The following is a 25681-nucleotide window of genomic DNA, read 5'->3' as shown; positions in this document are numbered from 1 at the left end:
CCTCTTCCAAAAGACTGAGAACCCCTTCGCCTGTACAAAGAGTATATGCAGAAAAGCTAGAGGAGCTCCTTCTGTTCAGAAGCAGGATAAAATATGCAGCAACTTCATCTGAAGTCTTCTTGCCGGAAGTCATTTTCCATAAAATGATACTGGACTGGAACCCTTTGGATATACAAGAAAGAGCCAATAGCAATACAATTGGGGATATCATTAAGAAATTGCTACAATCGTTGATCCACTCAGCGGCGATCTCGCAACAGAACAACTGGGTGTTCATTACAGAAATGGTGATATACTATTGGGCTAGCAACTAAATATTGCATCTCTTTGAAAGAAGAGTATGGAGCACAATCAATTATGCTGATATTTTCTATTAAAGGGTTTGCAAAAGAAAAGCAGCCGATGTCACTGAACATCATATTTACTCCTTTTATTATTATGTTATTACCATTTCTTATAGTTCAATATAACAAGCCGATGTTGTTAGCAATCTAAAGTCTCTCAGTAACATCTTGAGAGAATATCTCCATTATGATGGAATATTGACAATTTGTTTCCATAAAGACGCGCCTTTGTTCGGCTTGAATTTTGACTTAATCGCCTCATTCGAATATTTTTCAACCGAAATAACGAGTATACTTGGTAAAGTTTGATATTCTTCATATAAAGATAAGCTATATTTAATTAATTTCTCCATAAATGCGCTATCAACTATACTTTGCACCATAACAAAAATAGGCGGTAGATATCCGCAATGTTGGGTTGTAGGAAGGTAGATCACATTAGATATGCCTGATAACTTGGTCCAAAAAAAAAAAAGCTTAAATTTTTGCACAGTACGAATACCAATTCGGTGTGACTGTACTGTACCTCTTCTCTTCATGTATTACTATCGTTTGAAATGCATCTTGTACACTTCAGATCCTACTTTAGATCTACCAGCAGACTTATTTAGTGATTTTTCTGCTGTCAAGAATTGTTCAGATCACTTTGATTCTTATCCACATCAGCCAATAGAGCAAAAGACGACAGCAATACGAAAACCATCCATCAGTGTTCATGAAAATAGTCCGCCTACACCTATTGAGATGCCCAAGTTACAACAATCGAATCAGTCTCTAGGTGAAAAAATTGACTTTCGTCTAGGTCAAATCGAATTACATGCAGTCGACAATCAATCTACAGTTGATGTTCAACTTGGCTATGGTGTATTGCATCTCTATAGAGATTGGCATCACACAGACTTACCAGATACTAGAATTGCTCAAGACGAATCACTCAATAAGGAACAGGATCAACAAGACGATACAGACCGCGTCATCTGTATCTTGGCCGTTCCTTCCTATATGTCAAACGAGGATTTCATGCAGTTTCTTGGTGCAACCCAAGACGATATTGTCCAGTATCGGTTCATTCGAGACTTTTCGCCCAACAAATATACAGTCTTGCTCAAGTTTAGAGATAGACGTTCTGCATTCATGTGTTATCGGAAATACAATGGTAGACGATTTAGTATGAGTGAACCAGAGATTAGTCATGCAGTCTATTTGGCATCCAATAAGCTCGAAACATACTTTATTTCAGATAAAAAGCAGTTCCCTTATATGAAGGATACACTAAGTCAAGATCTTGTGAGAAAAGTAACTGATTTAGAATTACCCACATGTCCTGTGTGTCTAGAGCGTATGGATGAGAGTATTACTGGATTACTCAGCATTCAGTGTCGACATACGGTGCAGTGTTATTGTATTGACAAGTGGGGACATGGAAAATGTTCGGTCTGTAGGCACTCGCAAAGACCAGTGCTAACCGATCCAAGACGGCGACCTCAAATGCAACAACAGCTATGTGGTGAGTGCTTTGAATGTCAATCAACAGATAGTCTTTGGATATGTATGATTTGTGGACACATAGGCTGTGGTAGATATCAAGAAGCACATGCCTATGATCATTATATGGCTACAAATCATTTATACGCTCTAGAGATTGAGACACAGAGAATATGGGACTATCTAGGTGATGGATACGTTCATCGATTGCTACAGAATATGGTGGATGGAGCCATTGTGGAACTACCGCCTAATGAAGCCAATAGCAGTAAGAGTAATTTAGGCCATAGCCACGATGAGGATGAACCCAAGTTAGGAGATAGCTCCACCAAGAATCCATCTATTATTCGACCGACAGATGGTGTGATGAATAAACTTGAGAATATATCAACCGAATATACCTTTATGCTCATGTCACAAATGGACTCACAAAGAATGTATTATGAAGATCAATTAGATACCCTAACCAAACAAGCATCAAATATAGAAAGTGAAATACAAAGAATGACAGATTATCTGAATAGCGTCCAACAGGCACAAGAACACCTAAAAGAGACAGACACTAATCTCGAACATACTTTAATAGAAAACAAGAAAGAAAAAGATCGAATGGATAAAAAGGTTGCTCAGGTCAAGGAAAGATATAACAAGGTCCAAAACAATTTGAATGAAGAAAAAGCGGTAGGTTTATATTAATAAATTTTATGTCATCTAATAAATAAATGGCTAGGTAACCAAATCTTTGACCAAGAATAATGCTCTTTTAAAGAAACAGGTTGAAGAAAAGGAAAAAATGATTGAAAAATTAACTCGTCAAGTTATGGATTTAATGCAAGTCTTGGAGAATCAATAAAAAAATCTTTTTTTTCCTAATAAATAAAAATGGGTGATGCTGGATTTTTTAAAGTAAAAGAGAGAACAGACAGAAAGAAAAGCAAGAGATTAATGATATAAATAGGGTACAAGTGCAGACCAAGATAGTCGATTTAGTAATAAAGAAAAGAAGCTCTTGAAGACCATGTCTTTTCCACCTGAATTTGATAAGAAAGTAAATATATAAGCATTATAAAGAACAACAATTTATTGACTCCAAAGATTAGGTGGACATGAAAAAGGTCAATCTTGACGTTATTAGACCATGGATTGCAAACAAAGTCACTGAATTACTTGGATTTGAAGATGAAGTTGTTGCTGATTATGCGGCCAGTTTGTTGGAAGAAGAGGTAAGATAATAATGTATGTAGGCATACACTAATGCCCTTTATATATTCAGAATATCGATCCAAAAATGATGCAAATCAACTTGACTGGCTTCTTGGAGAACAACGCAAAAGTATTCGTTAAAGAACTTTGGAACTTATTATTAAGTGCTCAAAATTCTGTAGGCGGTATCCCTGCAATATTTATAGAACAAAAGAAGGAGGAATTACGTAAAAAGAGAGAAAGAGAAGAAGCAAAACGAGCCGAGCGTGATTCAGTGATGGAAACGATCAAAAGACGTAGAAATGAAGAAATGGACGATCTCAAAGAAGAGAGAAAGTCGCGCTTTGTAAGTTGGGCTGTCTGTTGTCATGTCAATCCATTCATCTTTTTGTTTTCTAGGATCACCGTAGTAGAAGTAGAGAGCGAAGAAGAAAGAGTCATAGTCCATCTCGATCCCGTTCTCGTTCTCCAAGAAGGCATCATCGTCGCCATGAAAGAGATAGCTACCATAGCAGACATGATGATAGACACCGTCATCGTGAATCAAGAAGGAGAAGAAGCCCAAGATATTAGTTTATTATTATAAGTGGTATTGTTTTACATTAAAGATCATTCTTCGTCAATTGTCCATGATTGGTCATTCTTTTGGGCATTATCAGCAACCTTTTCCTTATTTTCTCCTCTTTGAATATATGGCTTCAATCCTTTTCCAAAATGTGTCATACATACAAGCCCAAGTACAGCAGAGACCTAGAAAGAGAAAGAGAGTGTGTGTGTATGCGTTGGTTATACAATACATGATAAACTTACAATGGCTAATATTCCACCGAGAATAACTATAAAGATATTAGAAATGACTGGACGATAGACAGATTATAGCTTACCAAAGCATATCCAGATATACCAATAATCTCCTGGTTGCATTGCTTCTATACCGATCAGTACTAACTGTATAACGATACAGACCTGAAAAAACACAAAGATTATCATCTGATATGGGTTCTCACTAGCAACCTATATAAAGATGAATTGAATCATTAAGAAGAGACATCATCAATATAACAACTTACAGCATATCTTCCAAAATACAGCATAGGTAACATCAGTGCAGTGATGACAATAAACAAAAATAGATGCCATGTATGAAATCCTTGCTTGAGAGCAAATTGAATGAGATAAAAGACAGAAACCAAGAACTCGATAAATATATCAATCTTTAGTGCCAATACAAAAAATTGAACTGTTCGATACATGCCTAAAGGTGATAAAGAGGGATTTAGTCTTTGTATGTATAGTAAAAGTAAATATTTACGTTGTATTGATATATCAGCACCAATCTTCTTATATATCTTCCATCCAAATTCTTTAGTCACTGCATATGACATGTATGCAAATACAATAGCAAAGAGTGCGACACAGGCAGATAATCCAATCTCGACTTTATAAGCTGTTTGAATTGCTGTGATGTCGAGGAGCACATTATGCTTCACTTTGACGTTTGTCAAAATAGTCAACCATCTCTTTCCATCAACCACCTCCAATGCAGCAAATATGGCACATGCAAAATTCATGACGGCCAAGGCCAACACCTCTGCTGCATTTTGATATACTGTCTAATATCCATCAGCTTCTTATATACTTGAATAATCAACTTACTGCATCAAATGACATTGCTACAAACCAGCATTGAAAGCCAATAAAGGCAATATTTTCCCATTTTATACGCTTAAGCCGATCAATGGCTCGATTGATATCTATTGTTTCATCACTATCCAAATTGTATATTTCTATCGCATTAGGTTCTAATCCTTTATTGAGTTGCTTTGTGTTATAATAAGCTATCACTGCTTGAAGGACGATGATGACGATTCCTTGTAAACAAGCGAACCTGACATACATTTGTGTCCACTTTGATTGGTTGATTCGATCTCGCTAAATAGTCATATCAATGGTCGTTTTTACTTGTATATTTATTGAATATAGCTTACAATCTTTTGAATAGTAACCATGACCCCCTTTTTAATATGTGCTCAAGGGAAAGAAAAAAAGAAAGAAAGAAAGAAAGAAAGAAAATAAGAAAATAGGAGAGGAAAGAAAAGAGACATCATGTAAATTAACCATTTGTGACACAGGAAGTCGGGTCAGTTTATTACTTTCACAATAGAAAAAAGAATGAAAAAAAAAGGGGGGGGGAGTAATGATAAAGAGAGGATATAGGTTAAATTATATCATTGTTATTGTTGTTGTAGTTGGTATCATATTTTATATCCTATCTTGCCAAAGAAGACGATTTCCTAACAAAAGAGTGATTCAATTTACACAGAGTTTCGTATATATGTAACAAACAGTAAGCATCGCAAGCTATAGGAAAAAGATGAGTGAGGGGATATAAATTATAAATATATCACAATACCTGCATAAGTTACTTGTGCTTCTGTCAATGGTCGCTTTTCCCAATTGCTGATCTGTTGCCGCTTGTTGAGTGTGTATCCCAAATAGGTGGCAACGACACCTGCTAGACCACCTGTAATGGGTTTATCTGAATTAGGCGGAGGAAGTGACTTGAGGTCAAATAATCTGGCCACGTCCCAACAGCGTGAAGAAGGTATAGCCTGTTTTAATAGATCAAAATCGCCAGAGAAGTCAAAGGCTATACTAATATAAATAGAGTGATTTTTTTTTAAATTATCTTTTCTTTACCTATCTTCAAAATTTCTTCGTCCTCAAACAAGAATTGTAAGATTTTCTCAATCCATCGATAGAGCAGTTTATTGTCAGAAGCAAAGATTGTCTTGAGGTCAACTAAGAATATATAGCCTTTAATGTCAGAAGCAATCTGCATCAAGGCTGTCTTTCCAGGTGATCCTTGTTTAGCAAATGCAGGTACCCATTCCGTATCAATACCGCATCTGTGCGATTGAGACAAGATATCCTTCATAAACATCAATGTCTTTTCTGAATCGACCATCACGGTGACCGCATGTGGAGGAAGCTCGTAATAAGGTAATTTACTTGGATTACTTGGCTTTTTCGGCGGAAGAGAAGTCCAATGACGAGACAATTGTTCACCCTTGACAATACCCACTGACCGTTCATTCAGAGGTAATGCATTGTACTTGCAGTAAAATGCTTCCTCTTTATAACAGGTAGCAAAATAGGCAGCTGATTTGGTATCACCCATATCTGTCAGTTCCTTGATTGTCAACTTAGCCAATGCCTTATCATTTTCGCACACATAGTCAATCAGTCCATTGTAGTTGCTGCTCTTTTCGATTGACAAGTCTTGATCTTCCATTTGCTGAATAGCGCGTTGAGCAAGGATCCATCGAAGACACGCGTATCGCTGCGACAAGTGAACGAAGTAGTACTCTTCAATGCTAATCTTGAGTTCCTGAGCCACTTTTGTTCCACATGTCACAAGGTCCTTTTGAAACTTGCGTTCTTTCAATCTTGATAACTGTTGTACCTCGTCAACATTGCTCAGTCGTTCGGGTGCCACAATTCCTAGTGATCCCGCGAAACTGAACCTCAGCTGCTTGTCAATAAAGTCAAGTAATTCTCGTTGCAAGATCGGCCGTTGGCTGACAAGCGTCGGAAGGAGCATGCCTTGTCCTGACGTAAACAGGTCGGTGGCTATAGCTGGGATGTCAAAACGAGGAAAGAGGTCTAATTTCTTGATGGCCGTAATGGCTTCATTAAAATACCCATATTTTATTAATTTGCGGACCAATCTGACGCCATCCTCTTCGCGTAGACAGCCGCAAGCGATAACATCTTGCAGCTTAAAAGTATCTATTGCATAGTAAATGATGACAGGCGAAGGGATCGTGTCAATTTTGTCAACTAGTTTGTTTTGGTGTTTGGGTAAGATGACATATTTATCGATAGGAGAGGACAGGTTGATGACGGGAATCTCTTCGTCATCTGAACTGTCATAGTCATCATCACCCTCAAAATTTGCATGATCTACTGGTACAAGCATTTCAGGTTCATCAAAAGAGATCAGATCCATCTCTCCTTGCGTTGTCTGGGTAGGCACAACCACTTCATCATCATCAAATGAGATCAGATCAGGTTCATTCTCGATGCTGGTTTGTCGTTCATGCATAGGTGTTTCCAAGAAATAATACAGACCTTTACACAGTACCTCGGTCAGCAACCGTCGAAATTTGGGTGTAAGTTCTCTTATCTTTGCATTTTCTGAAAAATAGACCGAGAGTTCTTCTAAACAGTTCTTGAATAAGAAAAGGAGGGTTATTTCTCGCTTATATAAACAAAAAAACAAAAAACAACTTACAATAATAAAATCACATGGATCTTCACAATGTGCCATGTGTTCTTTAAGTCTCATTTCAAACGTCATTGAGGATTGTGTTTCTATGTCTCTGATCTTCAAAAAGATATCTGCACTCTTGTACACACGAACAAGTTGACTAATAAGCGCTTTGGCATCACTTTGAACGCATATATTCTTTATCTCGCTGTCAGAAATGTATTGTAAAGGTACAGAATGTATAATAGGTGAATCATTTTTGCTTGAACAGGCCGAGCTTGAAGAAGACTTTTGTAGGTTGGAAAGGGATGATGTTGAAGAATGTATTTTTGGGCTAGTATTCAAGACTAATCTTGGTGATCCCTTCTTATTGACTTGCTTTTTATCTACAGAAGTTATGACCCATTCTTCCTCGCTTGAAGAAGTTGAGGAGTCAGAATCAACCTCTCCACTGAGAGGCGTCATCATGTTTATGCGAATTAAAAAAAAAAGGAATAAAGAAACAAAGAAAAGGTCTCAAAAATAATGCCACTAAATTAACAAGGCCGACAACAAGAGTAGGTAATTTTTTTTTTTTTTCTTTATTTAATGATTGTTGTTTGTCTTCTTTTCATAGTCTTCCAGACGTGAAGTAAGTCGTTGGAAGAATCGTGTGGATATGCTTGGTTCGTTATTTCTACTGCCTGAGCTGGTAAAGGTACGGGGCGGCATGCCTCTTGTAATAAAGTTACCTCCCATACCCAGTCCTTCTGAGCCAAATCCACTAAATCCAGTAAGGAAGCTAGCTGGCCTTAGAACAGGTGCTTTAGGCATTGCTTGTTGTTGTTGTTGATGATGATCTTCTTCATGGTGGGTATTCAATATATCTTTTTTCATGACATTTAATATAGATGAACTTGTAGATGAACTCGTGCTTGTTGACAAACTGGCTGCACTTATACTTTCTCTTTCTGACACCAAGTATTTTAATCCTTCTCCAGATTTCTTTTTATCTGTGTATGCATTATCAGCAGTGATGATTCGGTGTCGTATCTCATTTCTTAGGTTCAGATTTCGTTCGATTTCCTTTTGCATTTCTTGTCTAAATTCTGCTGAAAACACAGGTCCCTAAAACAATTAACTTTCGTACACAGTTTTTGCCTCCTTTAAAAAGTACCTTTGTTATCTCGGTCTCTTTAGTGGTTCCTTCGTGTGAAGAAACAGAAAGTGGATGAAAACCACTATGAAAACTCAAGAGTTCATCGTCCTCTAATAACTTCGGCTCACTCAGACTGTGGATCGTATTCTGTGCCTGTTCCAATCTTGTTGCATACTCTTGTGCCTGAATCACCATGGCAGCGATCTTTTCTTCATTTTCCACTTGCTGCTGCTCTAGTTCTGCTATACGAACTCTTAATTGCTCATTTTCATGGATAACCTATCTTGGAAGATTAAATAGACCTGACATTGGGGGCAATACAAAGAAACAAAAAAAAAACCTTACTCTTGCCAAGTCTATTTGGATATTCTTGACAAGATGTGATGTATTCGAACTGGATTGTTTTTGTGAGGTTAATGCTTTATCTAGTAATGACTGTAGGTTGGCATTCACATCTCTGGTTGCAGCTAATTTTTGCTCCACCTCGGCTATATAAGATCTATTTAGATAATGTTGATCAACATTTGATATCTTTATTACCCAATCGTTTTGCATAAACGCTGACTTTCGAACGTGAGTCGACCTACCAAAATAATAAATAAACCTGCACCAAGCGTTACTCTTTTTATATATACCATTTCTGACGCCATATCATTTAACTGAGCAGACAGGCCGTCCATTTCTTTTCTAAACTTTGTCAGTTCTCTTCTTGCTTGGTCAAGCTCTTGTTGTAAAAAGAGTCGCTCTTCTTCATCACTTAGCCCTTCATCCTTTTTTAGAGTTGGCCTTAGATGTAATTCCTCCTGAAACATCTTATTTTCCCTTTCGAGATGTTCTAACTTTAAAGAGTTTCTTAGTGATTTCTTCTATTTTCTCTCCTTCTCTCTTTCTTGGCTTTACTTTTAGCTGAATGGCTTCATTTGTTTCTGAAATAACCAAACCGATACGAGCAGCGACTTCCAAGTCATTAGCAATAGCCTGTCGTTCTCTTTCCTTTTTTATAATCAGTTGACGAAGTGTTTCAATATCATCGATGGCATACACTTCTTTAACAAAAGAAGGTTTATCTGGTGTATAGTGGGATCTTTAAAGATGAGTATATATCTCGGTTTGTTGTATTATAAAGCGTCTTTTTATTACCTTCTGGTGTTGTGCCTAACCTTGCTAAACAAGGTTCGAGTTCACGTTGGAAGGCAAGTGTAGACATTTATATTTGGTTAAAAGAGAAAAGGAGAAAAAAAGCTGTATAGAACAAATGACGTAGTAAAATGTGACTTTCGAAGGCTTTATTGCCGATCAAAAAAGGGGGAAAGGAGGTTATGAGTACAAGTAAATGACTGGTGATTTATTATCAATAATGCATATGAGCATTTCATATTTAAATCTGTAGTGCTCATAATCATGTTGATAAACTAAAGTTACAAAGACACGAGGTTGACTGTAACACTCCTTTATGTTCCCTTTTTAAGAAAAATTATCCTCTGATCCCTTGCATAAAAGTTAAAGTATTTTACATGACATGCTTATTGCTGCAGTCATATCAATCTCATGCATCAGAGCTCTTGCTGATTCTCGATCTGTAGATTTCTAAATCCAAATTTATAGATAATTTGACAACAGAGTTCAATAATAGAATCAACATTCAATTGTCATGCAAATCCAAACTGGAAGTTGACCTTTTAATAGGTATCCACAATGTTTAGAAGCTTCAGACATAGTTCTATTTAATTTCCTTAGCCTTCCTTGATGATTTTGCTTTACTTTTTTTTTACCTTTCAACCCAAAAAAGGGTTTATCTACACATTAACATTTAAACAGATGAAAATGGCCCACATGCACACCCTTTATAAGCTCTAGAAACTAACTCTCTGATTGGTCACATTAGCTCTTTTTTGTTTCCCCAGACTATCAGCAAACTTTTATTGTACGACCCCCTCTTTTTTTTTTCTTTCAAATCTTTCACTAATGTTGACAATAGCTACTCGGCTTATATCCAAAGGATCTTTCATACCTATTTCTCATCGTTGTTATGGAAATTTACGGTTAAAGTTTACAAAACATCAAGCAATCGACTTACGAAGCGACACGACAACACAACCTACAGATGCTTTGTTTGATATCATGAAGACTGCAAGTCGAGCAGATGACGTCTTTGCTGTAAGTTAATTAATATATACAGTGCTTGACTAAGATAAATATAGGAAGACAAAAGCATTCATGACCTTGAACGATACGTCGCTGATTTACTTGGACATGAAGAAGCAGTGTTTTGTGTGAGTGGAAGTATGTCAAACCAGCTTGGTCTTCGTCTGCTTTTAACTCAGCCTCCGCATTCAGTCATATGTGACGCTCGATCCCACATTTATAATTATGAGTGCGGAGGTATGTCTTATCATTCCCAGGCAAGCCCGTCACCGATATTGCCGAGAAATGGTCACCATCTGACAGTTGAAGACATGGAGAATAATTTAATGACCGACCCCCTTCACTCGCCGACAACAAGAGTCGTGTCGCTCGAGAACACGTTGAATGGGACTATCATGCCATTGGATGAGATTGAGCGTATCCATCAATTTTGTCAATCGCATGACCTCAAGATGCATCTGGATGGTGCTCGGTTATGGAATGCAAGTCAAGCTACGGGAATTCCACTCAAGACATACGGTCAGTATTTTGACACTGTCTCTGTCTGCTTATCAAAAGGCGTGGGTGCACCCATCGGCTCTGTCCTGGTAGGATCGAGTAGCACCATGGCGCGCGCCCGACATTTACGAAAGTTGATGGGAGGCGGATGGAGACAAGCAGGGTTTCTAGCAGCTGCTGCCCATTATTGTATTCAAAACGTAGTACCTACCATGCCTGAGACGCACAAGTTAGCGCGTCGACTGGCGTCTTCCTTTGAAGCCATGGGCATTCAGATCACTGTCCCCTGTGAGACAAATATGGTGTTTATCGATACATCAACTGTTGGAATTAAGATTGATCTGTTAGCAGATGAGCTCTTTAAACAGAATGTACTGATACCAAAGAGTTCAGGGTATCAAACAAGACTTGTGTTGCATTATCAAGTACCAAGCGATACAGTAGATACCATTATTAAAGTAACTTCTGAGTTGATCAAGAAACAACAATCTAATTAATAATAAAATATGCCATTTATTTTATACATATATATATAATTTATTAACAATGCAATGAGTAATATATACATCTATATAGTATGCACAAGAGATTATACAGATGTAGGAAATGAATATGTAAATCTATATATATATATATATGCACAGGATAGTATACAATGCGGGGAGATAAATAAGTAGTCAACAATCTGACATGGGACAATAGCTTTCATGAGAGAACACAAGAATATCAACGCCACAATCAGGACAAAAGGAGTAGTAATTGCTGCTCACATCGTCATCAATTGGCCCCATGCTTGATCTGGGCGAAGTGATTTGAGGTGTTATCTTGGCTGTTTTCCAAAGTGATGCAGATGTACTGTCTGTTGTGTTCATGATAATATTAGCGGTTGCAATGGCACCATCTCTGATGATCTGACTTGGGCTCTTCACTGGATCTGGAGGGAAAGTCTTGTATGCAGCTGGTATAGAAAAAGAGGCTGCGGTAACATTATTGTAGCTCATTGCTCTACATGGCATATTGGATAAATAAGATATAGTAAAATAACGATCCCCTCTTTCAAAATAAATTATCCTTTTATTTATACTAATGTCTCGGCAACCTTCGCGCGTTACAGAACCAATAAAAAGAAAACATTTGCTTATTGAATCAGCGAAGACGCTGTAACCCAATTTTTTTTTTTTTCAGGGAAGATGTTCTGCATTGTTTTCTGTAATTTGATTAGCTCACATAAGCTGAGACATGTCTGAATTTAATTTAGTTTATTTTTTGCAGAAATCGTACGAGGGAAGGGTCTAGCCTATCATGCGCTTTTTACCAAAGGAACGGGAGAAACACAATAGAAAAATCTTTAAAGTCCATTGACAAGTACCAAGTTTTTGGTTTCTGCATTGACTACAGCATTCCGATGTTCCGTTCCGGATAACTGTTATTTTTGGTAATCAGTTGCCATCGAGACACACAGACAGCTCTATGCTTACTGCTGACTTTGTACAACAAATTTTTATTTTGATTCATGCAGAAAAGGAAATTAGGGTTAAAAAGGGATATCAAAAACAGATGGTATATTCTGATGCCATTGCCGAAAAACATGCTTGGCTTATTTTTTATGCAAAAAAAAGAATTCTAAATAGTTAATAAATAAAATTTTATTCCTGATGCTCTTGTTTCTTTCTCTTGGACCATCTTAAGCCACAGGCATTACATAGACTGATGTTTCATTAGTCATAAGAATTAATAACTTAAACATTGCTTACGTCTTTGGTCCTAGTGGACCTTTTCTCCATTCGGGCGATTCAGTCGTGCCACAATCGGTGCATGCCCTTATTCCTTCTGATCGATTACACATTCGTTTTTGCTACAAGGAAAAGAATAAGAAACTCAATATTACCTTTTTGGCTTAACTAACCTTTTTTAATCTGGACTCATCATTCTCTTCTTGCATTTCTGCATTCTCAACAAATGGAATACTTGTTGGTGACTCGTTAACGTTTGTTAGATCACCGCTACACAGTCCCATCGAAATGCCCATCGATCGCTCACCCAGGTCATATCGTAATCCAGTAAACAAAGACAAGCTATCTGAGATATTATGATAAGGGCTAACACCTTGAGCATAGACAAGTGATGATTGAGCAGGCATATCTATCTCATCATTCGAATAGTCTTCACCACTTTTATCATCTGCCAATGATTGTGCATTAGACAAATCTTTTTCTTCACTAGAGGATTTCTTCCATTGCCGTTGCCTTTTAAGGACTGCCAGCTTTCTTTTTAGCATTTCATTCTCCATTTTTAAGTCAAGGATACTATCAATCGACTGTGAAGCCTCAGTTGGTATACGTCGCGCATTTCCGAAAAATGACGTCTTATAGAACTGGCCTCGAGTTTCTAGAGTAGCATATTTGCCATCCTTGCGAAGAAATCTATAACATATTCTGAATATTTTCATCTTTTCATGTGTCAATCGGAAATTACGAACAAAATTATCAACATCGTCCACATGAATAAATTCAGTGAAAAGGTGACCAACTATCTCGCCAGGCTTGTATCCTAAAATTTCACTCGAGGCATCAGAACAGTAAAGGATGCGAAGATCAGAAGATAGTACGTGAACAACATCTCGAATGGCGTCTAGTATGCTCTGTGACCAGTTTTTGCGTCGTGTGAACTCGCCAAATGAACTGCCCATTCTGAGTTTCATCACTTGGTTGTCGTTGTTGTCGTTGTTGCCATCTGTTTGGACAGTTTCCATAATTCACAAGCCAAAGAGTAATCTGTCCAAATAAAGCTTAGATACGTTTTTTTGATTTGCGCTCTTTTAAATAAAAAGACAACATCTTATTGGTAGTTGTATTTCTTATGCCAGCTTAAAAAAAGGAAGACTTATGTCAACTCAATGGCATCAATTGATAACATGAAGATGTCGTGTATGTGGATTGATGATAAATATGACTATCTCATCCTTTTAAAAGCGAATTCTCAGTGGAAATGTCTTGTGAATACCTCTTTAAGAAAAGCGCCATTTGAAATGCTCAGTTTACATGATAAATACATAAAAGGTTGTATTTCAAAAAAGATTATCCGTCAATAATAAGAACGACATGAATTTACCAATGAGATATAAAACAGAATCAGCGAGAAAGCATATCTTCACTGTATGGGAATTATCAGGAGACTGCTGGATTTAAACTTAAGAAAACGCCATAGTCTTTCAAAGTAATCTGCCTAGTTTGCGACATATCTGAATAGACATGGATGTTATTTCTCCACATCAGTGCTGAGCTCAAAAGATTGTAGTTCTTTGTTTACAGAAGTATAAGGATGAAATACAAAGATATATCAAGTATAGAACATCAAGCAACTTGGTTATTTTGGATCTTTTCTTGCCAGTCTGCCTCGAAGTAGTAGCCAATCAATAATTCATAACTTGTCAACTCTTTAAGTTAAAATTATGGAGCGGCGTTATTTAATAATAGGTAGAATAGTTTTAATCCTTTATTATTTATGCTTTCAGCTTTAATGATTACTCAAGCATCTTGGATACATGTAGCGCATGACTTCTTCTGATATACACGGTCTTTAATTTGCGAACAAAAGCTCTGAATCGAGTTGATATCAAGGGAGTTGGCCGGTAATATTCTAGCGTTGTGAACTTGGAAGCATAAAAACATTCATCAGCGGTGACTTCAAGCGCTTGAGACAACGATTGGCAATCGATCGATGGAGGAGAGGAGCACGTAAAAAAGAGACAGTTTGCTTTAAAGCATATCTGAGATTCATAATATAGAATGGAGCACTTAAAGATAACGCCAGTGAAGTACTCAACAGCAAGTATATTTAAACCTGGCATTTTTGTCGACAAAGCTAGCGCTCTTAAGGGCTACTTCGAGCGAGGGGTCAGTCTAGAATACTAACAACACTTGAGATATCTCAAGGATGGCTCCGCCTGTGGAACTTTAATGACAATCGATCCACAAACTGAATGGTAATACTATAGATTCATGCATTGATAAAGCTGATAGCTACTCTAAAGGAAAATTTAATGTACAGTCACCCCATTGGCTTATAGTTTCGGACTAGACAAGAACAAGAAAAAATTAAGATAGATCATGACTTATCAGTGTTCGATATTGATAAACAGCGAGACCTTCGCGATAAAAAAGATACCGAGACGGGGTATTTGTCTATTCTTATGGCAACATCGGAAATTTATTCCAAACTTGGCCTGAAGCAATACATCGATTTCCTACGCCGACTTCTTGCGGAACCTTGCTTCTTCTAATACACGTCATGGTACTTCCGTTGGCCGGCCATATATCATACAGCACAATCAGGTATACTCATCCTCTTCTTATGGCTTACTATTACCATCACTACGACTTGGATAAAAGCATTGAAACACCTACTTTATAGATTTGACTAGAATAGTATATACTTTTTTTTTTCCTTTTCTTGCTTCTTTTTTCTACTGTTGATCTCGAAATATTTTTAGCCTTCCGCTACGCTCTTCATTGACATGAATTGGACAGGAGCGGACCGTTTGAGGCACCATGCTTCCATTTGGAAATTATTATTTATATTTCCAAATAGAGTTTGAATCTGCTTAAACACACGGCTGTAATAACACAGACAAGAGTAAGAAATAGGAATGATAGGCTCTGGCACCATTCAAATGAGTTTGAATATACACTACGTTCTTAACTCCTGTCTTCCAAATCAAGTGTTTTGCAGCCCATGGGTGTTCTGGATTATAATTCGGTTAAGCACACTAACACTCGTGAAAATGACTACGTCTGTTACACTCAAACCCCCAATTCCAGTTGTAACATTTTGCAAAGTAGATTACGTCAAAGGCCTTTACTCTTTCATCAAAACAATTACTATTTTCTTTTTGTTTGATACTTTTTGGAGGATTTACTTTTAGAGAATAACTTTATCATTCAGTATGACATTTATAAAGCAATCCGAAATTAAGCTGCTTATTTTAAAGGTGCTTGTCTTTGAGTTAAAGCTCGAATTTTGCCTTTGGATCTAATCCTATTCAGATAAGCTACATTTATATTTACAAGACTACTCATCTGTATTACGTATATTCCCGTTTAGCCAAGCCTGTCATCCTTTTAATATTATCTATACAAAGGATTGTGTCCATAGTTTTATTTATAGAGTACTAAATTACATTTTCATATTTACAACACAATAAAAAGAGATTGAGAGAGAGCCATAGAAACGATGACAAACAAAAACAAAAAAGGAGACGCGCCTACGAGTTTGCCTTTTTGCATGCGTCAATATGGTTTCCCCGGTATTTTATTAGATACTCTCCATTCTCCTTGAACGTCACCGTTTTATTCACCGAGCATCCCTAAGTAAAGGTTTAAGTTATTTAATATTCTATATGCATTTTATGTCTATTACCAGTTTGCTATTTGAACATTTATAGTAAATACTTCTTCGACCCGAGTTCTTATTCACTGTATTTCCATTATTTTTCCATTCATACTGGTCCTTGTAGGGGAACTCTCGTGTTTCGATAATCATTGTGATTGGTTGCATCTCTCGTTTCTTTCGCCTTGTTCGACTGAGCAGGTCAATTGTAGTCTGATTTGCCTGTGGGTGAGGCGGTAATGGTAGTTTTAAGTTTCTGTGAAGGTCTATCGTGTTGTTTGTCGCTAGGGATGTACTTCCATGGAGCAGTTCATGAGAGGCAGTTACACCTTCCGAATGAGCCTCGCTTTTTTCGACAAATGGTTGTTCAGCGATACTTAGGCTGTTTACTGCATGTTGTGTTTCTGATAACTGACTATGGCTGCTCTGTTCTCGACGGTGACCTTCCACTTGTTTGCCCTTGAGATCGATGGGTAGCATACTATGTAATTGGATATATTAGATAAGTGTATGAGATACGTGTTTGCAGGAGATTGAGCTTACTTTGGATTTATTATTGCTAGTTCTTGATTGGTATTATCAGGCATTTTATCCATAGCCTTAATCGATTCAGTGGTTGCCAATGTCTTCTCTTGACGAAAATCAGAAGGAAAAGCTTGGGTATAAGTGGGGTTAAAAAGATTGGAGCTGACATTCAAGGCATTACTGCTACTGCTACTACTGCTGTTGCTACTACTTCTACTGCTTCTCGTATGGATCTTAGTCTGGGAAGAACCTTGCTCTGAAAATGAGAGTGGTCTCCGGTATGGGCCAGAAGAACCACCTTGTGAGTATCTACGTGCGATGTTTAGCTGCTCTAGCGGCTGTAATTGAAGATTATTATTGACGGAAGCATAAGGACTGGTCTGAGGGTAAATGTCATTTTTATGCTTTTTCTTGACCGAATCAGGAAAATGAAGCTGGCGTGTCTGAGATAATGAAAAATAATCCTTTTTAGTATGAAGGGCAGTATCACTGGATTGTCTTCGCATCCCATCGTTAAAACGTGCATGGTAAAATGCAAGGGCATCTGTTGGATCACTTAGCCTTGAGCGACTATTATTGTCTAGTGAGAACAATATGAGTTTTATAAGCAATGTACGCTTTTTTTTTTGGTTAATTTACTTGTACATGCAGTGTCTTCACCAATATTACTGCTAGAAGAACATATGCTTCCGTTAGATATCAGATAGTCCAATTCTTTTTGCTTAAGTTTTGCTTCCTCTGCTCTTCGACGGTCTTCCTCTATTTTGCTTAAAAGAATAAGCTCTAGTATTTCAGGCTGTGAGCCATATTGTTGAACTATTTTAGACAGGTTCCATGATACTGTTTCTGGTGAATGATCTGGTAATGTACTTGTTTGCTCTATTCTATTGCTTTGATCAGACTCTGTGGTTTGCATTGTTGTTCCTTGCCGATTGGTATTGTTGACGAATGATTCATTGTTACTTGCTGTTGAAGGTATTAAATCTACAAGGCAAGAAAAAAGGAAAATAAATAAATAGAGATAATAAATGGACTGTAATTATAACCTGTATTTCTTTGCATTTTATTAGAATCACTGTCATTGTTGGTATATTCATCAAATGAGAAGGAAAGGTTATTTCTCATAATTTATTATTATCAATAATCTATTATGAGAAAATAAAGAGAAAGAGAAAGGGAAAGGGAAAGAGAAAGAGAGAGAAGGGGAAGGAGGGATAAAAGAAAAAGAGAAAGAAAAAAAAAAGAATTTTAACAATGGTTTTTTATTATTTTTCACATCAAGGCCCGAACTTCAAATCAGTTTATATACGATGTATTATATAAACATACTGAGTATCTTTAAATGACGGGTACTGCATTCCCTCTTTCTTCTTTGATTGAAAGAAGCAGAGAAAGAGAGAGAGGGATATAGAATATATGTATCAAAAGCCATGCTGTAGGTTTTATGAATGAAACATGATATGCAGGATGCTGTCACTGTTTTAATTTTAAACTGTGCACCTCTTGTGTCCTAGTATGTCTTTTTCTTTGTCTCTTACGGGTCATCACATGATTGAGTAGCAGAATATACAAATCAATGCCCAGTTGCTCCGTCTTTCTCCATCCCCGCAACAAAAAAATGCGGAGGTTACACTTATTGTAATTTTTTTCTATTCAAAGAGGCTTATTACCGTAAGTTCTAGAGCAAAATTGTCCTAGTATTAAGACTTAAGGTGTTTGGATATCTACCGAGAATGTTTATCGATCAATGTTAAACAAGAAAAAAGAAACAAATCAATTCAAATTGATCAACTATCTTTGGTTCACAGGGCTGGAGAACACTTATAAAATCCGGGGAAAAGGATGAAAAAAAAAGGTAGCCATTTATATATTTAAGATGAGTCAAGGGAATAACTACCTTAAATAGATAATTATCTTATCTTTAAAATAATTTTATTTTGATAAGGGTGGTTAATTCTTTGTCTTCTCTCTTTCTCTTCCTCCCTTTCTCCCTTTCTCTGAGCTTAGGGATTAAGGGAATAAGGGTCTTCGGCCATTAAAATCATGGCTGAGATTCACATTTGAAAAAAAAGTGGTGCTGGTGATAAACTTTTAACCTAACCTTCCCTTTTCCTATCCTTTACGGCGAATGACGACACTTCTTTTGACACAGAATCATTCATTATTTCGTTTATAATTGTCTATGTCTCCTTTTTATATGGCAAGCGGCCATAGATACTCATTATATTATTATCTGAGCGATGGCTAAGGGTCTAAAGAACTAAGTGGCTATGAAGCTTCTTTGCCGCCAGAAACTGGCCCCTCTTGTAGACGAAGGATGTCTTTACAGTAAGCTACATTCTGCTCGGATACATAATGGTAAGGCCGACTGAATATTAATTGCAATATGAATGATTCATTGCCATATCAACTATCAACTTCATTAGAGCCAGACACAAGCATGTCCAACATCTTTTTGATCCGAGATACCTTTCTTTCTCACGCTGTGACAATCTAGCCCATGAAAGGAACAAGACGGAGTTAGCATGTTACCATGGTTACTACAATAAGCCCTTAACCAATCGAATCTCCATTTCCACTTGAGAATGTACCTCGTAGAAAGGGGGATAGGATAACAAATCAGATTTCAAATACAGAAACAGGCAATGCACACATACTTGCAGCATTTTTTTTCTGTCTTGTAATATTCAAACTTATGGTGACCATTCTGCTTGTTTTGCTTTGCATTTCAATAGTTCACGCGTATATTACAGACATCAAGCTTGTGTCTTGTGACTCAAACCACGCATGTCCCAACTATGCTGGATACAAAAAGATCTCGACAGATTTGAATTTAGGCGTCAAAGGAGCAAAGTCCATATTTATGCATCTCAAACAAGATCCCAGAGAAGATCCCATCACTGATATACAGATTGTTCGAAACACAAACACAACAGTCATTTCAGATACTACCAGATGGACAAGATTAGACGTTGATTTGAATGAGATGGAAGATCAGGAGCAAGGACGATCTCCGCTTTGGCTTTATTATACAAAAGACACAAGAATATCCAAAAACCCTATCAGCTCAATCATTGTAAAGGAAGGAAGTGGGCCTAGTGTGGCTCCAGAGTATACAAGAATACCTGTTGATTTAAATGACGGCGTAGATGGGTATCATTTATTCATGTATTATAGTCAGGATGGTCCCAAAGGTAAAAGACATGAAAAAAGAAGAGAGTTGAAGACTTTGACATCTACTAGACCCCATTACTGCTATCACTGCAAAACAGTGTTTTACATCAAATTGTTATATGGATGTAGGTAATCCTTCTAGGATATATGTCAAGGCACAGCAACAACAAAAAAGAATAGTAGTAACACCATCTTTAGGGCTGGGAAAGAGTTGAGAAGGACCTGAATAAGGGTGTTGTTGTAGGTATGAGCGTATATCTATTTTACAAGAGAGAAAAAGCAAAGGAACCTGTAACAGAGTAAGTAAGTGAGTATTCAAGACCCAGTTGTATTAAGTTGCATCTACACAGTATTGTCGTTTTACTGAACGATCAATCAACACCAGAGGGCTATACTAAGGTAGACGCCAACCTTAATTCAATAACTTTACGAGGAGACGACATTTATCTATGGTACAAAACTTCCAGTGATATCAAAAACGCGATACAAGATCTTGCTATACAGTTTGGACCGCGTCCGGTAACTCCGTTTGGATGGGAGCAGATCCCTGTGAACTTAAATAGTGCCAATAACGGAAAGGATGGGTTTGGTGAACCAACCTACCTGTATATAAAAAAGGGATATCAGGGTATGTATATAATACAAAAGAGACCATGCTAACAGTATTTGTTTTTTAAGAACCCCCAACGGTGCGCAGACTAGAGTTTGATCAAGAAGGAGAGTTTAAGATATTGCAGTTGGCAGATTTACATTTTACCAATGAAAAGGGTGTCTGTCGAGACGTGCCATCTGAGGTAATATTTACAATGTGTTGAAATCTTTTCTATATTCACTGGATGAGCATATACGTAGTTTGATTGTAAAGGAGATGACTCGACGATTGAATACATAAGCAAACTGTTGGATAGAGAACTTCCTAATTTAGTGGTATTTTCTGGTGACAATATTAATGCGGCAGGTAAAGACAAAAATAACAATAGACTCACACAAATACTGTATACTAACAGACCCATATAGGCGTTAGTGACGCGAGAGCTGTTGTGTTCAAGTTTACAAGTCTCGTGGCTCAAAGGAAAATTCCTTGGGTATGTGTACACCACATTTGACATATTAATTATTAACACTCAAAAAGGCTGCTGTGTTTGGAGAACATGATGATAAAAATGAGCTGAGCCGAGAAGAGCTTGTAGAAGTGATGAGACGAATTCCTTACTCTTTGATCGAACAAGGACCTGCTGAACTACCAGGCGTCGGGAACTATATCCAAAAGATTTATACCAATGGAACAAGAGCAGCGTAAGTTGAAAGGCTTTCTTTATAAAAGCAATAACCAAGTACTTTAGTACCCATGATTTTACACTTTATTTCTTGGATTCTCCTTTGCAAACTATGGGTGACGTACAGGTGAACGCGATTCAAAAGGAACAGCTAGAATGGGTTGCACAATCCGATTTAGAGTTTCAAAAGCAGAATTCTAATCCAAATGCAGCTATTTTCTTTTATGCTCCCGTCTGGTAAGAAAATGACTATAATGTAACTTATCTTATTCAATTCAAAAGGGAGTATCATCATGAATACCCAAGATTAGGTGATGCACGTGAATCTGTGTCAACACCAAAGAACGAACTATCTACGCTAGACTACTTCAAACAAGGTACTTTGCTCCTTCACTGTTTGTATCCTTGTTAACTCTTTATTTTTTGTATAGCCAAGAGCATTAAGATAGCAAGCTGGTATGTTCACATGTTTATGAATTATTTTCCTGTGTATAACATATTTTTTAGTGGTCGCGATCATGTTAATGATTTTTGCCTGGAAAAAGAAGGCATCCAATTATGTTATGCGGGAGGAGCAGGTGTCGGAGGTTATGGCGCTGCACATATGGGCTGGCCAAGACGTTCAAGGATAATTAAACTGAGTGAACATGGTCAAGTCATAACAACGTGGAAAAGACTTGATGATGAGAAATTGACCATGATTGACTTTCAAACATTATAAAAATATAAACAAATAAACAGTTTGATACAAACATTCTTCTTTGAAGAAGTATGACTTTTTTATTTATGATACAGTGGTATACACACGATTTAGGAGTGTTCGACTTCATAGTATTCCTTGGCTTGGGATTCAGCTTCGTGCTTGGCCTTTTGCTTGTCAATGAAGTCAAGACCCTTAGTTTCGATCCTATACATAATGTGAATATTGACTGATATCTTCACACTGTTCTCTACTTACAACTTGTCCAAAGCGGCACCAGCAAAGCCAGCAAGGAGGGCCTTGGCAGTAGCATGGTCAACGGGCTTACCGTTTCTTTCACAATGTTCGTTGTAGGCCTTGACAGCTTCGTAAGAAGCAGCACCAGCGATGACTTCGTGGCTAAGATGGCCCTTGTGTTCATGAGGAGTGTTTTGAACTTGTTCGTGTTGTTCGCTAAATCTAGAGAAGAGACCCCTAAGATGCACATCGATAAGCATCACAATCTTGTGTCTTCTTCTGTTCACTATTACTTACATTTTTACTATTCTTTCTTTTTAAATTGAATATAGAAAGAAAACAAAATAAACGCGTACATAAGTCATGCTTTTTATAGTTTCATCCATGTTTCACGAACCTCTTTGCTGGCTTAAAATTAAAGAAAGCTTAATTCAATTAGTGTGCTTGGCATATCTGCACTTTGAGACTTGAAGAGTGCCTGTCGGAATTTTAAGTCTATCTTTTTCCTGATAAATTTGGTAAGTTAATTTCCTTTTTTAGTTTAAAATCATTTGTTTATTTCAACGCCACACAGGAAAAAAAAAACCGGCGTACTGCACTAAAAAGGTAAGAAGCTTATTTAGCCGGCCAATCATAGTAACGGACGTTTACCCATCTATTTATACCGCTTATCCGTCTAGTCTCGTAAATACATTATGTAGTTGTCAGAAACGCGATATTATTCTCTAAATTTAGTGTGTAAAGTATATCATAGTTACTTAGAGTAATAGATGTGCATTACAATAACGTTGTATATAATAACGAAGCTAAATGTTCGGGAGCTGTTTTTACTAGACACGCGTGCAATTGGTCAGATGCTAATAAATTTAATAATATCGGTGTTTTATGTGTGCGCTGATAATGCTGAAAAGGTAATCCAGGTTTCGAAAAAGACAAACTTTACTATTATTTGTGCAAGACTAAAGAAATAGTGCGCCTACATATACACTATATGTCGGAGAAAGAAGTTGGCCGTTTAGCATGAATTTCTTAGTTTTACACATTTATATTCTTGATGCATCAGTATAAAAGCCACATGTAAATATGCATTATGAGCAAATAGTTGGTTGAAGATACAAGCACACACCTTTTTTTTTTATCGGTTAAATGGCGTCCTGAGACTTTATTTTCGGGGAAAGTAGCCGCAGAATAAGACTTGCGTAACACTTGGTTTTATTTACCTTTTATTACTTAATAAGTGCTCCTTTATCAATGCATATCATCCTTACCAATACTATGTGACGATGTAGCACGTAAAGTAAAGGTAAAAATAGGTGAAATGATTTTAAAAAAACTGCTCATGTTTTCTTTTATGTTTGTTTGAGAATTTCCATTATCAGGTCAGTAATAAAAAGCAAACACTGTTTCTAATGCTGCACTTTTCAAAATAAACAAAGCGAAAAGCACATTCAACGTTCAGCCTTATGTACTTCAACAGCAAAGGCGAGGAATACTTTACGATCTTTGTAATAAAATGCTAGGTATCTGAAATTTATATAATTAAAATATAGTTTTTATTTAATAGTCTGTATGCCCTCCTTTAACATAAATTAATGGATTTTTTTTAATTGTTCATAATAATGCTATTACAAAGCGTGCTTTCTTCTTCAACAGAAATCAACCCACGCATTTCATCATTAAGCATATTTATTAGATAATCGAGTTTTGATGTATCAAGATACTTTTTTTTATTTACATAAATGTATGCAAACATTTCATACATCTTTATCACCTCTCTTCTCCTCTCCCAGGTCAGAGGGACGGAGCAGGATCGCACTTTGACAGAAGACCATTTGTTTTCAGTTCCATTATTGAAAAAAAAGCAATTAAGTCGACATGCGAATTAGATTCTTTACAAAAGAAGAATTGAATATTATTAAAATAAGACACTTGAAAGCTTTATAGGGGAGATTGAATGCTGTTAGCATGATTTAATGTGGTTAATGTGATTTTTATTATTGTTAGAGTATTATAATGATTTATACCAAACACGTCAGAATCTATAAGAGAACCAAATATACCAAAGAGTTTTGCTGATATAGTTGACGATGCAGATATTTAGGCTGTTTATCTTGGTATATCAACTATCCTTACTGCAATAGACTCTACGGAGCATGGACGTATTCGAACAATAATCTTGGAAGAGTACTATCATTTGTGTAGTTACAGTCTTGCTACAAGAAGACGAAAAGAACACCAAGAGTATCATTTAGACGAATTTAAGTATGTTAGTGAATTACCTACTTTAAAAACTGCAAACTTGACCTCATTCTTACTAGCTGCCTCTACACATCTGTAAAGACGCTACTGTCAAGACAATTGGTATGTCGCTATCCTGCATGGTGCGTATTTTAACAGAGTTTTGTATGCAATGGGTTTCAAAAGCTCAATTCAAGGCGTATATCAACAAGCAAAAAGGAATTCAAGAAATTGTCAACAACAAAAAATATGGCAAATCAAGTACAATTGGCCTTAAATATCAAACCGGTTTAATGGAAGGGGTCCGAGTTTGTTTATGTTGACGAGTATTTAACAAGTTTCTATTGATGGATCAAAGCGAAGAGTACACTCTGTCCTCAAGTGTAAATCTTGTGGTAGAGTGTGGGACCGCAATGTGAACAGTGCATTAAATATATACCACATTTTTGTTTATAAATCAAAGCATGACAATGAAAGCCTTCCCCCCTTCAAAAGACCCGCAAAAGGCTAATGGTACTCCTGGATTTAATGTGCTTGAAGTATTGGTTGCAGTTGTGGCTATTGTTAGTACTCGTGTAATGTATAGAATAAAAGCAAAGAAGTGATGAGTCTCTGTTTCATCCTTTTACTAAAAATGAGAGAAAGAGCTCAGAGCAAAAAGAAGTTAGTTGTTTTAAAAGAGTTCGGAGTGCTAATTAAGGTACATGTAATTAAGTCAAATGTAATCTCACACCTAAAGATTAGTATTAGACGTGGTCAAATACAACAGCGCTGTCCGTAACGGTAGTGCATCCCATGAGGCCTCGGGTAAGTATAAATCGAATAATACGTTATTGTTGCAGCATATAACATAATTATATATGTCTTGCACTTTCTGAATCATGTCTTTCATCGTCTGTGTTGTCTTCAAATAATTGTAGTAAATAAATACTTGACATTGTGAATGGTTTTTATATAAAAACATGCTATTTACTTTAATCAAGTGTGCTTAATTCATGTATGTATCTATGGTATCGTATTATGGACGATTGTTCACTAGATCTGTGCAAGATACAT

The 25681-nt window shown here is 36.8% G+C and overlaps 10 protein-coding genes across 10 annotated transcripts; 4 read left to right on the top strand and 6 right to left on the bottom strand.

The window, feature by feature from the left end:
* Positions 1-1088: 1088 nt before the first annotated feature.
* RHIMIDRAFT_199508 (zf-UBP-domain-containing protein) lies at positions 1089-2525 on the top strand (the record flags this gene model as incomplete). Its single annotated transcript, XM_023606383.1, has 1 exon — positions 1089-2525. One exon carries the CDS (start codon positions 1089-1091, stop codon positions 2523-2525), a length of 1437 nt encoding a protein of 478 aa, XP_023468523.1.
* A 186-nt stretch (positions 2526-2711) lies between these two features.
* Positions 2712-3618, top strand: RHIMIDRAFT_235570 (PWI domain-containing protein; the record flags this gene model as incomplete). Its single annotated transcript, XM_023608378.1, has 4 exons — positions 2712-2735; positions 2788-2877; positions 2930-3052; positions 3103-3618. The coding sequence occupies 4 exons, from the start codon at positions 2712-2714 to the stop codon at positions 3616-3618; spliced, it is 753 nt and encodes a 250-aa protein (XP_023468522.1).
* Positions 3619-3761: 143 nt separating this feature from the next.
* RHIMIDRAFT_106361 (uncharacterized protein) lies at positions 3762-5123 on the bottom strand. The gene is made up of 5 exons (XM_023605182.1): positions 5021-5123; positions 4689-4964; positions 4345-4645; positions 4103-4287; positions 3762-4046 (listed from the first exon to the last, which is right to left on the bottom strand). The coding sequence occupies exons 1-5, from the start codon at positions 5039-5041 to the stop codon at positions 3906-3908; spliced, it is 924 nt and encodes a 307-aa protein (XP_023468521.1). The 5' UTR covers positions 5042-5123; the 3' UTR covers positions 3762-3905.
* Positions 5124-5147: 24 nt separating this feature from the next.
* RHIMIDRAFT_312021 (uncharacterized protein) lies at positions 5148-7855 on the bottom strand. The gene is made up of 4 exons (XM_023614776.1): positions 7330-7855; positions 5733-7266; positions 5446-5682; positions 5148-5393 (listed from the first exon to the last, which is right to left on the bottom strand). Exons 1-4 carry the CDS (start codon positions 7771-7773, stop codon positions 5302-5304), a joined length of 2307 nt encoding a protein of 768 aa, XP_023468520.1. The 5' UTR covers positions 7774-7855; the 3' UTR covers positions 5148-5301.
* Positions 7834-9668, bottom strand: RHIMIDRAFT_276290 (uncharacterized protein). The gene is made up of 6 exons (XM_023612616.1): positions 9584-9668; positions 9079-9527; positions 8984-9026; positions 8789-8931; positions 8462-8722; positions 7834-8412 (listed from the first exon to the last, which is right to left on the bottom strand). The coding sequence occupies exons 2-6, from the start codon at positions 9253-9255 to the stop codon at positions 7891-7893; spliced, it is 1146 nt and encodes a 381-aa protein (XP_023468519.1). The 5' UTR covers positions 9256-9527; positions 9584-9668; the 3' UTR covers positions 7834-7890.
* Positions 9669-10264: 596 nt separating this feature from the next.
* Positions 10265-11583, top strand: RHIMIDRAFT_290447 (uncharacterized protein; the record flags this gene model as incomplete). The annotated part of the gene is made up of 2 exons (XM_023613740.1): positions 10265-10600; positions 10645-11583. The coding sequence occupies exons 1-2, from the start codon at positions 10409-10411 to the stop codon at positions 11581-11583; spliced, it is 1131 nt and encodes a 376-aa protein (XP_023468518.1). The 5' UTR covers positions 10265-10408.
* Positions 11584-12577: 994 nt separating this feature from the next.
* On the bottom strand, positions 12578-13952 carry RHIMIDRAFT_276268 (MADB protein). Its single transcript, XM_023612615.1, has 3 exons — positions 12993-13952; positions 12841-12941; positions 12578-12793 (listed from the first exon to the last, which is right to left on the bottom strand). The coding sequence occupies exons 1-3, from the start codon at positions 13836-13838 to the stop codon at positions 12733-12735; spliced, it is 1008 nt and encodes a 335-aa protein (XP_023468517.1). The 5' UTR covers positions 13839-13952; the 3' UTR covers positions 12578-12732.
* Positions 13953-16179: 2227 nt separating this feature from the next.
* On the bottom strand, positions 16180-18239 carry RHIMIDRAFT_312016 (uncharacterized protein). The gene is made up of 5 exons (XM_023614775.1): positions 18046-18239; positions 17639-17983; positions 17018-17579; positions 16505-16955; positions 16180-16451 (listed from the first exon to the last, which is right to left on the bottom strand). The coding sequence occupies exons 1-5, from the start codon at positions 18122-18124 to the stop codon at positions 16350-16352; spliced, it is 1539 nt and encodes a 512-aa protein (XP_023468516.1). The 5' UTR covers positions 18125-18239; the 3' UTR covers positions 16180-16349.
* Positions 18240-19937: 1698 nt separating this feature from the next.
* On the top strand, positions 19938-22216 carry RHIMIDRAFT_106276 (Metallo-dependent phosphatase). The gene is made up of 11 exons (XM_023605181.1): positions 19938-20298; positions 20372-20472; positions 20524-20801; positions 20852-20967; positions 21026-21131; positions 21191-21258; positions 21306-21469; positions 21517-21687; positions 21733-21827; positions 21882-21906; positions 21958-22216. Exons 1-11 carry the CDS (start codon positions 20293-20295, stop codon positions 22169-22171), a joined length of 1344 nt encoding a protein of 447 aa, XP_023468515.1. The 5' UTR covers positions 19938-20292; the 3' UTR covers positions 22172-22216.
* Positions 22217-22260: 44 nt separating this feature from the next.
* RHIMIDRAFT_249726 (uncharacterized protein) lies at positions 22261-22647 on the bottom strand (the record flags this gene model as incomplete). Its single annotated transcript, XM_023610653.1, has 2 exons — positions 22261-22357; positions 22409-22647. The coding sequence occupies 2 exons, from the start codon at positions 22645-22647 to the stop codon at positions 22261-22263; spliced, it is 336 nt and encodes a 111-aa protein (XP_023468514.1).
* Positions 22648-25681: the final 3034 nt, after the last annotated feature.

Source organism: Rhizopus microsporus, assembly GCF_002708625.1.
Source record: "Rhizopus microsporus ATCC 52813 unplaced genomic scaffold scaffold_4, whole genome shotgun sequence".
NCBI lineage: Eukaryota > Fungi > Mucoromycota > Mucoromycetes > Mucorales > Rhizopodaceae > Rhizopus > Rhizopus microsporus.
The sequence above is the reverse complement of the archived record's forward strand: the minus strand, read 5'-3'. Positions and strand labels throughout refer to the sequence as shown.